The 11,079-nt window shown below is 45.0% G+C and overlaps 1 protein-coding gene across 1 annotated transcript in view; it reads left to right on the top strand.

The window, feature by feature from the left end:
- Nucleotides 1–7,244: 7,244 nt before the first annotated feature.
- Nucleotides 7,245–11,079, top strand: part of tgfbi (transforming growth factor, beta-induced) — a gene marked incomplete at its 5' end in the record, with an annotated part of 32,183 nt that continues 28,348 nt past the window's right edge. Inside the window, 3 exon segments of the mRNA XM_046030780.1 lie at nt 7,245–7,309; nt 7,633–7,790; nt 8,382–8,546. Of these exon segments, the coding sequence (XP_045886736.1) occupies nt 7,245–7,309; nt 7,633–7,790; nt 8,382–8,546 (388 nt within the window).

Here is an 11,079-nt window from a genome sequence, read left to right as displayed (position 1 = left end):
CAGCTTGTAGCCCCGCCCTAAAGCCTCCCCTGCTTCCTGGTCTCTGTTCCTCTAAATGGGACCATAATTTACTAAATGAACATCATGCTGTGTTGAAGAAGACTTGAAACTAGCGACTGAGACCAGAAACTCATCAGGAAAGTGTTTACTGAGGGAATAAATCAGCTGACAAGTAGAAACATTTTCTCACAGACTTCTATACAATCACACTTCTTTCTGCAGCCGCTGGAGTCGCCCCCTGCTGGCTGCTAGAGAGGACGCAGGTTTAAGTCGCCCCCTGCTGGCTGCTAGAGAGGACGCAGGTTTAAGTCGCCCCCTGCTGGCTGCTAGAGAGGACGCAGGTTTAAGGCGCCCCCTGCTGGCTGCTAGAGAGGACGCAGGTTTAAGGCGCCCCCTGCTGGCTGCCGGAGAGGACGCAGGTTTAAGGCGCCCCCTGCTGGCTGCTAGAGGACGCAGGTTTCAGGCTCTTCAGCGCTGGCGAGTAGTATGTAGCTGCAGTTTCAGGACTGCAATCCTAGGACCGGAACTGCATTTCTAGGACCTTTGTTTACTTTGATACTGCCAGCTAGCTGGCTGGATAGCTAGCTATGTTACTCTTGACAGCCCCCCCGAAGCCAGTTACCCTCACCACAACCATCAGCCTCCGCAGCCTGCGGTGCTGCCGCTACATAATATTGGCGTTGGCTTCGCTTCTCAGACCCGGAGGTTCCCTCTTGGTCACGACGCAGTATGAAGACGTTCGACTGTAAATGTGGTGTACAGTGAGAGATCAGTGTCGTCAGTAGTCAGTCAGTGAATGAAGCCAGTGTGCCTGTGATTAATTGAAAACCTCTGAGTAGTTAAATGAAGAGGATTCTTCTTCTTCTTCTTCAATTGTCTCTTCTTTGTGTGTTTCAGGCCGACTGAACCGTAAACGTGCGTTAGTTTGTATATTTGCTGACGTGTTTCTGAGAGCCTTGCTGGGTGTTTGTGTGGTTATTAAAGCGAGTCTGTGGTTGTGAAGGACTCGGTCGGGAAAGCGCAGCTTTCAAATGTTCAGTCAGAGGAGGCGAGTGTTTCTCTCAAACGGATTCTTTCAGCTCAGATCAGGGGGAAAAAAAAAGAAAAGAGGAAGTGAGAGTTTCTGTGGACGTTTGTAGGAAGTGAAGCTGTTAGACGACCCGAACGCCCCAAAACACACAAATCATTCATAAAACACAAAAACTCAGTGTCAGTGTGTGGAAACATGACGCTCTTATCTCTGACAGTTTAATTGGATTCACACTCGGGGTGTGGGGGGGGCGTGTGAGGAGTCTTTGTCCTCTGTTTGTGTGTCAGTGGATTTCTGTGGAGAAGGATCAGCAGGTCGGAGGTCAGCAGAAGGAAAACTCATAACTCACTCCCGCCCCGAAGCCCCCCCACAGCTCGGCCCTCTGGTCTTTAAATTAAACTCTGTGGCTGCAAAAAGAAAAAAAAACGTCCTTTCCTAACCACTTCTCCTCGACCTCGATGGAAAACGTCATGAGGTCAAAGAACAATGTGAAGGAGATGCGTTCTTACCGTGTTGTTTCATGCAGGCCATCTAATGGTGGAAAATCATTACCAAGGCTGCAACAGGCAGATAAGGTGCTAGTCTCCAGATAATGGAAGTTGTCGCATTATGAATGTTTGCTCACACTCCCCCTTCGCCAATATTTATCTACATGAATCCCAATTATTGGATGTAAATAATAAATTGGATTTACTGTAGAGGTTATCCAGCGTGATCCCTGCCTTTATTAAGACAATAATGACTTATACTGGCGAGTTTTTAAAAGCATAATTTGTTAAAAAACATTCTGAAATATTGCTTGAAGTTAAATAACAAATGAAAATGCCTTTTAGACAGGTTTATTTGCAGTGCTATTAAAATATAGAAGAAACAAATGTGTTGTCCAAAGAAAGCTGCTGATTCTAACTAGAATCTAGACGTGCAGCAGCAGTCAGTAACTTTACCAACTTCCTGACAGTTTCTTTTTGGCCAAGTTTCCCGTTCTCTCCCTGTGAACACGACCAAAGAGGAGGTAAGACTGAATCATGACTGCATGTGTGTCGCCTCAGCAGGGATGATGTTATAGGAGAAAAATTGATCTGCAGGAGAAACCGATCTGAAAGTAACACAGAATGACTGAGTGCTGCACTCACTTAGATTCCGTTATATACATATTGAAATTTCACGTGTTTCCTTTTACATATATATAAAAACAGTTACATTAGGGGGCAGAACCAAAGGTTAAAGAAGCGAGCTCGTGACCGGGAGGTCGCCGGTTCAATCCCCGGACTGACAGGATAAAATCTGGGTGTGGAAAGGAAACCACGCAGTGCTTGCCCCCCCTCATTTATCACCACTTGAGCAAGGCCCATAACCCCAAAAGCTCCAGTGCTTAGTGGCCAGCAGACCAGGCTGTGGTTGTACTGGGCAGCTTCCAGGTGTGAATGTGATCAGGAGCTTCCTCTCAGTCAAGTTCCCCTGAATAAATAAAGGTTAAACCCCCCCCCAATATTTCCACCATAAATTGGTGCAGAAACGTTCTCCAGAATGCAGGAAATGAAGTGTTTAAAGCCCCCCAGACCCCCCACTCAGCATTCAGGACATCTTTAAAACACTGTTTAACCTTGTGGTCTTACATATAGCGTATCGATCACATTTCACCGGCGCGAATATAGGTCTCTATTATAATTGATAGTTCAAAACATATGCATATTAGCAAGGTATGACATAAGAGATGGTGATCTACATCAGTTATCCGTCATGGACGATGGATAATTATTTTTTTCTAAATTGTAGAAAATTCAAATACAACATAAACTAGTGTTTTTAACATTATCAGATTACAGCAAAGCCAAAAGAAAGAAGGAAATTGTGAGTTTCTTATTCAAGAATCATAAATTAGTCAAATACAGAATAAAGTTTGTTTGCTGTCCTGTCCTGGATTCTGCAAAGTCTGGTCGATGGATTTTACTGTTTGAGTTTGAGAACTGTGTGTCGCTTTGAATGTTGCTGCCTCAAGGAATTGTGGGACGGCATTATCTCTTTTCCTTTGGTAAAAGACGCTCCGGTGTTCCCTACGCTGAAGGAGGCGAGAAAGGAATCATCGAAGCACCTTTCCTCAGCTTTTAGAGGATTCGACCAGCTCTCATCGTGGCTGCTGCTTAAATACTTCCGGGTCACTTGACTCAGGAACCTTCCTACACCTTAAAACATAATCCCCCGTCCCACGAGTATAATAATATACTGAAGATGTGTTTGTTGAGGTGGGATAAGAGTCCTCATCGCTGCTCAACTCCAGCTTTAAATGTGTCTTCACCTCGGTGTCCATCTCTGGTGTCTCTGCAGTGAATTCAGATGCAGTTTCACTCTGAAAGCCGCTCAGCGTTCAGTCCCTCGAGTGCAACAGAGCGTCTCCGACCATCAGGATTCAGGGTTTTCTTGTAGGACACTTGTGGACAGGAGGAGTCCAAAACAGAGCCAGGTGGGCTTCAGTTTTTAGATCTTTATATTGTGAAACTCCACCAGCTTCGTTACCGCTCGGTCACAAGCTGGCTGCGAGATCTCGTGGCAGGAGATCTCGTCACATCTGTGGAACGTGTTTGCCTTTCGTTAACGCTCCCTTACAGCTGATGTGGGAGGTTTCAGACTCTCAGGACTTGACGTGAGCTCAGTTTGTTGTTTTGTTTCCAACGTTACGAGCGTCCACACCTTCCTTCTGTCCGTCTCTCCAGTCTTCTCTCCCTGCAAATGTCATTTTGTCTTCCTCAAATGTTCCTCAGTGAGTCCTGGCTGGTTTAGTTTGGAGCAGTTTCATGTTGGACTGACCCAGAAAACCTTTCTCAGGCAAATTCATCCGACAGAGCCAGTCCACAGAAAAGCCTTTCACGCTGACTTCTGAGTGAAGTTTAAGACTTTTCCTCTGCAGGATGTTTCTCTCGAGCGGCTCGACCCGCCAGCTGAATTACTGCGACCTCGCTCTGTTTGTTTAGTCAGAAATCCATGGCGGCCATCTTTGTTTATCTGCAGACCAAACGGGAGTCGAGTTTCCGTCTGGTTTGATAATCAGTCCAGTGTGTGTTCGACACTCGCACACTCACAGTCAGTAGCTGATCTCCGTCTGTTTACACTTTACGGCCGTCGTGATAAAAGGCTGCAGGAGCTCTGGGACTTTCCTTTTTGACCTGACAGACCTGAGGCCCAAGAGGCTTGAGACATAAACTTTACCTGTTTTTATGTAGAAACATCAGTAGAAAGAGTTTCCTGTTTGAGGCATAAAAGTAGTTTGTGGATAAACAGAAGCGGCCGTGATGAGTAAACGCTGCCGTACATGAAGCGGCGGCTGAAAGTGAAGAGCTGAAAATCTTTAGATGTGTGTGGAGTAGAGCTGGGTGATCCGGCCAAAATGTTACCGCGATTAAAAATGTTCATATCATTGGATATCGATTATTATCAGGATAAAAGTCAGGTCTTTCTTTCAGGTTTAAAGGCAGATTTTCGGTTTTAAACTTTTCTTTCTGCTCAGAACAAACTCTTGATGCCAAACAGAGGATCACAAATCTGAGGCAGAACATTCAGAACTACTCTGATTAAATCTGTTTTAACAAATATGCACGAGAAAAATTAAGTAAAATCTGTTTTCAGTTACTTTTCCTCAACAAAATAAATACCTTAGTAGAAACATTAGGTGATGATTCATTCGTGATTCAGATGAATTAAATCAAACATTTGTTGAACATTTGTTTTAAGGGCCCGAGCATGAATCTTGCGAGGACCCTATTGAAACTTTTTTTGCAAAGTAAGCTCAATTTTGGAAGCTTAATATCTCAAAAAGTCACAAACTCGCACAAAATTCAAAGGTGGCGAAAACCTACGTGTCGTGTTTTGGTTTTTTTTTCGTGCATGGTTGTGGCAAAATGGCTCGCTAGTGCCCCCCACAGAACAGCCGCCGGGCCAGCTTTCCCAGATTTGTACAAAATGTAGTGGCAGATGTATCATGTCCAGGCCTATCAAAAAGCCTCTAGGAGCAGGAAGTCGGCCATTTTGAAATAACGGCCATTTTGGACAATTTACAGGTTACGTACTTTAACGAGCTCCTCCTAGGGAATTAATCGAATCGACTTCGAGTTTTGGCTGTGCCTTCTAAAGGCATTGACAATAAAAAGTTGTGCTGTCTGTGAGTTTTCGGCAATGGGCGTGTTCGTGGCATAGTGTAGAAAATTGATGATTCACCGTGAAACAGGAAGTTGTTTAAAGTGTACGTGCTCACATCTGCATCAAACCTTTCATGTAGGAACACATCACCCTGCAGGATCACCCTGAACACATCCATACGCCAACATTCGCTCAAAGTCATAGCGCCACCCACTGGCAACAGGATGTAAGCCTATTCTATGATTAGCAGGTGTTCTCTAGCGCCACATAGGGGACACAGCTAGTGACATTTCTCTCCTTCCTGACCAGTACAAAAATCGAGATACTTGTTGTTGTACTTCCCAGGTCGTCGTCCTGCTTTGAAGTCCTGTGGTTACTATACAGACTTCTGGTTGAAACTTTTTAATCTTGACAAATTTGTGATGAGATATTTACATTTCTGCTTGAAAACTGTGAAAGTGGTCGCAGTGAGACGTCTTTCTGTTTCTTTGAGTTTCTGTGATCCACACACAAACGTCAGAAAGCTCTTCTCTGTGAGCTCAGCCTGATGCTGTTAAATCATTAAGTCCTGGCCTTCCTGAGAAAACCTCATCTTGTGATTTATTTCATAAGCGCTCCTGATGTTTATTAATCTTCTTCCTCTGTGACATTTTATTTTGGAACAGGAAGCGAGGAGCCCGGCGGAGGCTCCTGGTGGTTTAGTGTTTTTCCTGGCGGTGGGTGTGGGTCCCCCGTCAGGCGTCTGGTCTGGCTGCAGATTCTTCTTCTCTCTGAGGACATGAGCTTTATGAGCCCAGACGGCTGAACCACATTTATTATGGAAATCTCTACAGGAAGTCATGAAGGGTTCTGCCCGGACTCCACGCTTCATTACGGCCCACATGCGCCATTCGCTGCAGTGAAGCTCAAACGCTTCATGTATCGTTTCAGTCCTCCTGAAACATTTTGCTTCTGCTGCCAGAGTTCCCTTTGGAACCTGGGTTTTGTTTAAGTCAACATTTTTAGACCTTTTAGTCTCACTGATCTTATACATTTAAAATTTTTATGGGGGGGCGTTCCCGAGCCGAGGCTGATGGGGACAGATTATCAGCCTGTAGTGTGACGGGTTTAAAGACAGAATCTAAATGAGAGCGAAGCCTGTCAACACACAGGGTCAACCAGCTGACGACGACAGTCTGCCTCCATGTTTGCTTCTGTCTGAAGTCACGTTTGATCACGTGAGATTCTGTTAGAGCCCCGGAGACGCCACTCTGAAAGCGTTTAGTAGGCAGAGTTTGGTTAAGATTTACAAACTTCCCATGTGCACCCGGCGTTAGTGATTTGAGGCTGATCCAGGTTCACTTCCTCCGAGTCCTCAGAATGATCCGGACCTCCATCAGAGCCGGCGGGACATTTTCCTCTGGAGAATAAAATAACATTTACTGTCATGTGAACTGGATTATTATGGGAAGCTCTTTGTCTCTGGTCTCATGGAAACAGATTCTGTGCACATAACTTTATTGGCATCATTATACACAGACAGGAGTTTATGTGTCTGCCTGAAGCAGAAATATTACAGAAAGGTTACGAGCTTCTGAGCTGGAAACTGTTTTATAGAGAAACGACGTGTAGTTTTTCCTCCTGTGGCTGAAACCTGCAGAACTTCTGGTTCAGGTAGAACAGCAAAACCCAAAGCGAGTCCAAGACATGAAGTGGGCCAGGAAGTGGAAGGTTTCTGCTGCGGCTGCAGCTATGGATTATTTTATCAGTCGTTTATCAGTCTGGCTAGATGTGCTAGCTGATGTGCTGAATATGTGAAGGGGGAAGCTGAAGGTTAAAGAGGCTGTAAAAGAGGCTGTGAGCTCCAGAGAACACTGCCAGCATCAGTTTGGCAGTTAGCGGTCATTTCACACTTTGGTTCGTAAACTCTGCAGCTTTAACGTATTCAGGAGACTTTGAGGCTCTCAGAGAGAAGAGACGCTCCTGACAGACTGACTTCCTCCGCCCTTCAGCAGTCAGAAGTTCCTTGATGAAGCGTTTCAGCCCTGGTTTCTGCTGACAGTTTGATTAGAAGTGGATCCTCATGTGTTGTTTCCTGCTGCAGGGTGATCACCTACGAGTGCTGTCCTGGTTATGAGAAGATTCCCGGAGAGAAGGGCTGTCCTGCTGGTATGACCTCCGACCCCATCACTCAGAACACAGAGACTTTCTTTGTTAACTTGCTGAACAACAAAATGCTGAACAAATGCACTGATCATGTTGAAGTGAGAGATTAATTCATAAAAAGACTTAATGAGAAAGTTCATTGCAAAACGTGTTGCTAACAAAAGAGCTGTTGGATTATAAAGAAAGATTTTAAAAACCGTAAGATGAGGGCATTTTAACAAAAACCCATCTTATAAAATCAGTCCTCCCTGCAGTCCTGCCACAAATGCATTGTGGGAGTTCTGCAGCGGGTTGTTGATGCTCTTTGTGACTCTATATCTTTACAGCGCTGCCTCTGGTGAACATCTACAACACTCTGGGCGTGGTCGGAGCCTCCACCACTCAGATGTACACTGAACGAGCCAAACTGAAGGAGGAGGTCGAAGGTCCCGGAAGCTTCACCTTCTTCGCCCCGAGCAATGCAGCCTGGTCCTCACTGCCGACTGTCAGTACAACCCCACCATCCTGCTGCACCACATTCTCAAGTATAGATCAATACGCCGCTGAAAATAGTCCCCAACAAATGCCCTGTTTCCTCCGGTTTGATAGAACTACAGCGAGCAGCTGTTTGAGGAAATTACTGAATCTTTTTAAACATGAAACTTTATATCTGTGAGGAGTTTTTAAAGATTTAAGTCTTCAGGAGGAACCAATTAGAGCCACAGACATCTCTTACTTAAGAGACTTAAAATGACAAAGACTGCAGAGATCTACTGACAAACGCATGTTCTCCTCTCCTTGTTTCCTTTTCTCCTTTCCTCTCCTCATATCCTCTCCCCTCCTTGTTTCCTATCCTTTTTTCCTCTCAGTAGGGTGTGTCGATAGAGAGTTTACTGCATCCTTTCATCCCATTTCCAACACTGCTAGTAACAACCCCACAGACTTTTTTCCGAGGCTTCATTTATCATCAGATTTCATTCAAAACTGCGTTCGTCTCAGATGTTGTGCACGTGACATAAATGTCGTGCTCACTTCACTGAGAAGATAATGCTTTGGCAATATGAGCTTTTCTCCTGACGGTGATGTTGTGTTGCAGGAGATCCTGGACGCTCTGGTGAGCAACGTGAACATCGAGCTGCTGAACGCTCTTCATTACCACATGGTGAACCGCCGACTGACCTCCGAGGAGCTGAAACACGGATCCTCCTTCAACTCCATGTACCAGGACTTCCCCGTCCACATCCACCACTACTCTAATGGGGTCAGTGGCGAATCACAAACACTGCAACACCCTGCAACACGTACTGTAACATCACGCTGTAACATCACGCTGAAACACTATCAACACACACTGCAACATCACGCTGAAACACTATCAACACACACTGTAACATCACACTGTAACATCACGCTGTAACATCACGCTGTAACATCACGCTGTAACATCACGCTGCAACACACACTGTAACATCACGCTGTAACATCAAGCTGTAACATCACGCTGCAACACACACTGTAACATCACGCTGCAACACACACAGTAACATCACGCTGCAACACACACTGTAACATCACGCTGCAACACACACACTGTAACATCACGCTGCAACACACACACTGTAACATCACGCTGCAACACACACACTGTAACATCACGCTGCAACACACACTGTAACATCACGCTGCAACACACGCTGTAACATCACGCTGCAACACACGCTGTAACATCACGCTGCAACACACGCTGTAACATCACGCTGCAACACACGCTGTAACATCACGCTGCAACACACGCTGTAACATCACGCTGCAACACACACTGTAACATCACACTGTAACATCACACTGTAACATCACGCTGAAACACTGTAACATCACACTGTCAACATCACACTGTAACATCACGCTGTAACACTGTAACATCACGCTGTAACATCACGCTGTAACATCACGCTGTAACATCACGCTGTAACATCACGCTGTAACATCACGCTGTAACATCACGCTGTAACATCACACTGTCAACATCACGCTGTAACATCACGCTGTAACACTGTAACATCACACTGTAACATCACGCTGTAACATTACGCTGTAACATTACGCTGTAACATCACGCTGTAACACACGCTGTAACATCACACTGTAACATCACACTGTAACATCACACTGTAACATCACACTGTCAACATCACGCTGTAACATCACGCTGTAACATCACACTGTAACATCACGCTGTAACATCACACTGTAACATCACGCTGCAACATCACGCTGTAACATCACGCTGTAACATCACGCTGTAACACAGCTGTAACATCACACTGTAACATCACGCTGAAACACTGTAACATCACACTGTAACATCACGCTGAAACACTGTAACATCACACTGTAACATCACACTGTAACATCACGCTGAAACACTGTAACATCACACTGTCAACATCACACTGTCAACATCACGCTGTAACATCACGCTGTAACATCACGCTGTAACATCACACTGTCAACATCACGCTGTAACATCACGCTGTAACATCACGCTGTAACATCACGCTGTAACATCACACTGTCAACATCACACTGTAACATCCCACTGTCAACATCACACTGTCAACATCACGCTGTAACATCACGCTGTAACATCACACTGTCAACATCACGCTGTAACATCACACTGTCAACATCACGCTGAAACACTGTAACATCACGCTGTAACATCACGCTGTAACATCACACTGTCAACATCACGCTGTAACATCACGCTGAAACACTGTCAACACACACTGTAACACACTCTGTAACATCACGCTGAAACACTGTCAACACACACTGTAACACACTCTGTAACATCACACTGTAACATCACACTGTAACATCACACTGAAACACTGTAACATCACACTGTCAACATCACGCTGTAACATCACGCTGAAACACTGTAACATCACACTGTCAACATCACACTGTCAACATCACGCTGTAACATCACGCTGTAACATCACACTGTCAACATCACACTGTAACATCACACTGTCAACATCACACTGTAACATCACACTGTCAACATCACGCTGAAACACTGTAACATCACGCTGTAACATCACGCTGTAACATCACACTGTCAACATCACGCTGTAACATCACGCTGAAACACTGTCAACACACACTGTAACACACTCTGTAACATCACGCTGAAACACTGTCAACACACACTGTAACACACTCTGTAACATCACACTGTAACATCACACTGTAACATCACACTGAAACACTGTAACATCACACTGTCAACATCACGCTGTAACATCACGCTGAAACACTGTAACATCACACTGTCAACATCACACTGTCAACATCACGCTGTAACATCACGCTGTAACATCACACTGTCAACATCACACTGTAACATCACACTGTCAACATCACACTGTAACATCACACTGTCAACATCACGCTGAAACACTGTAACATCACGCTGTAACATCACGCTGTAACATCACACTGTCAACATCACGCTGTAACATCACGCTGAAACACTGTCAACACACACTGTAACACACTCTGTAACATCACGCTGAAACACTGTCAACACACACTGTAACACACTCTGTAACATCACACTGTAACATCACACTGTAACATCACACTGAAACACTGTAACATCACACTGTCAACATCACGCTGTAACATCACGCTGAAACACTGTAACATCACACTGTCAACATCACACTGTCAACATCACGCTGTAACATCACGCTGTAACATCACACTGTCAACATCACACTGTA

This window comes from Micropterus dolomieu, linkage group LG19, assembly GCF_021292245.1.
Source record: "Micropterus dolomieu isolate WLL.071019.BEF.003 ecotype Adirondacks linkage group LG19, ASM2129224v1, whole genome shotgun sequence".
NCBI lineage: Eukaryota > Metazoa > Chordata > Actinopteri > Centrarchiformes > Centrarchidae > Micropterus > Micropterus dolomieu.
The sequence above is the reverse complement of the archived record's forward strand: the minus strand, read 5'-3'. Positions and strand labels throughout refer to the sequence as shown.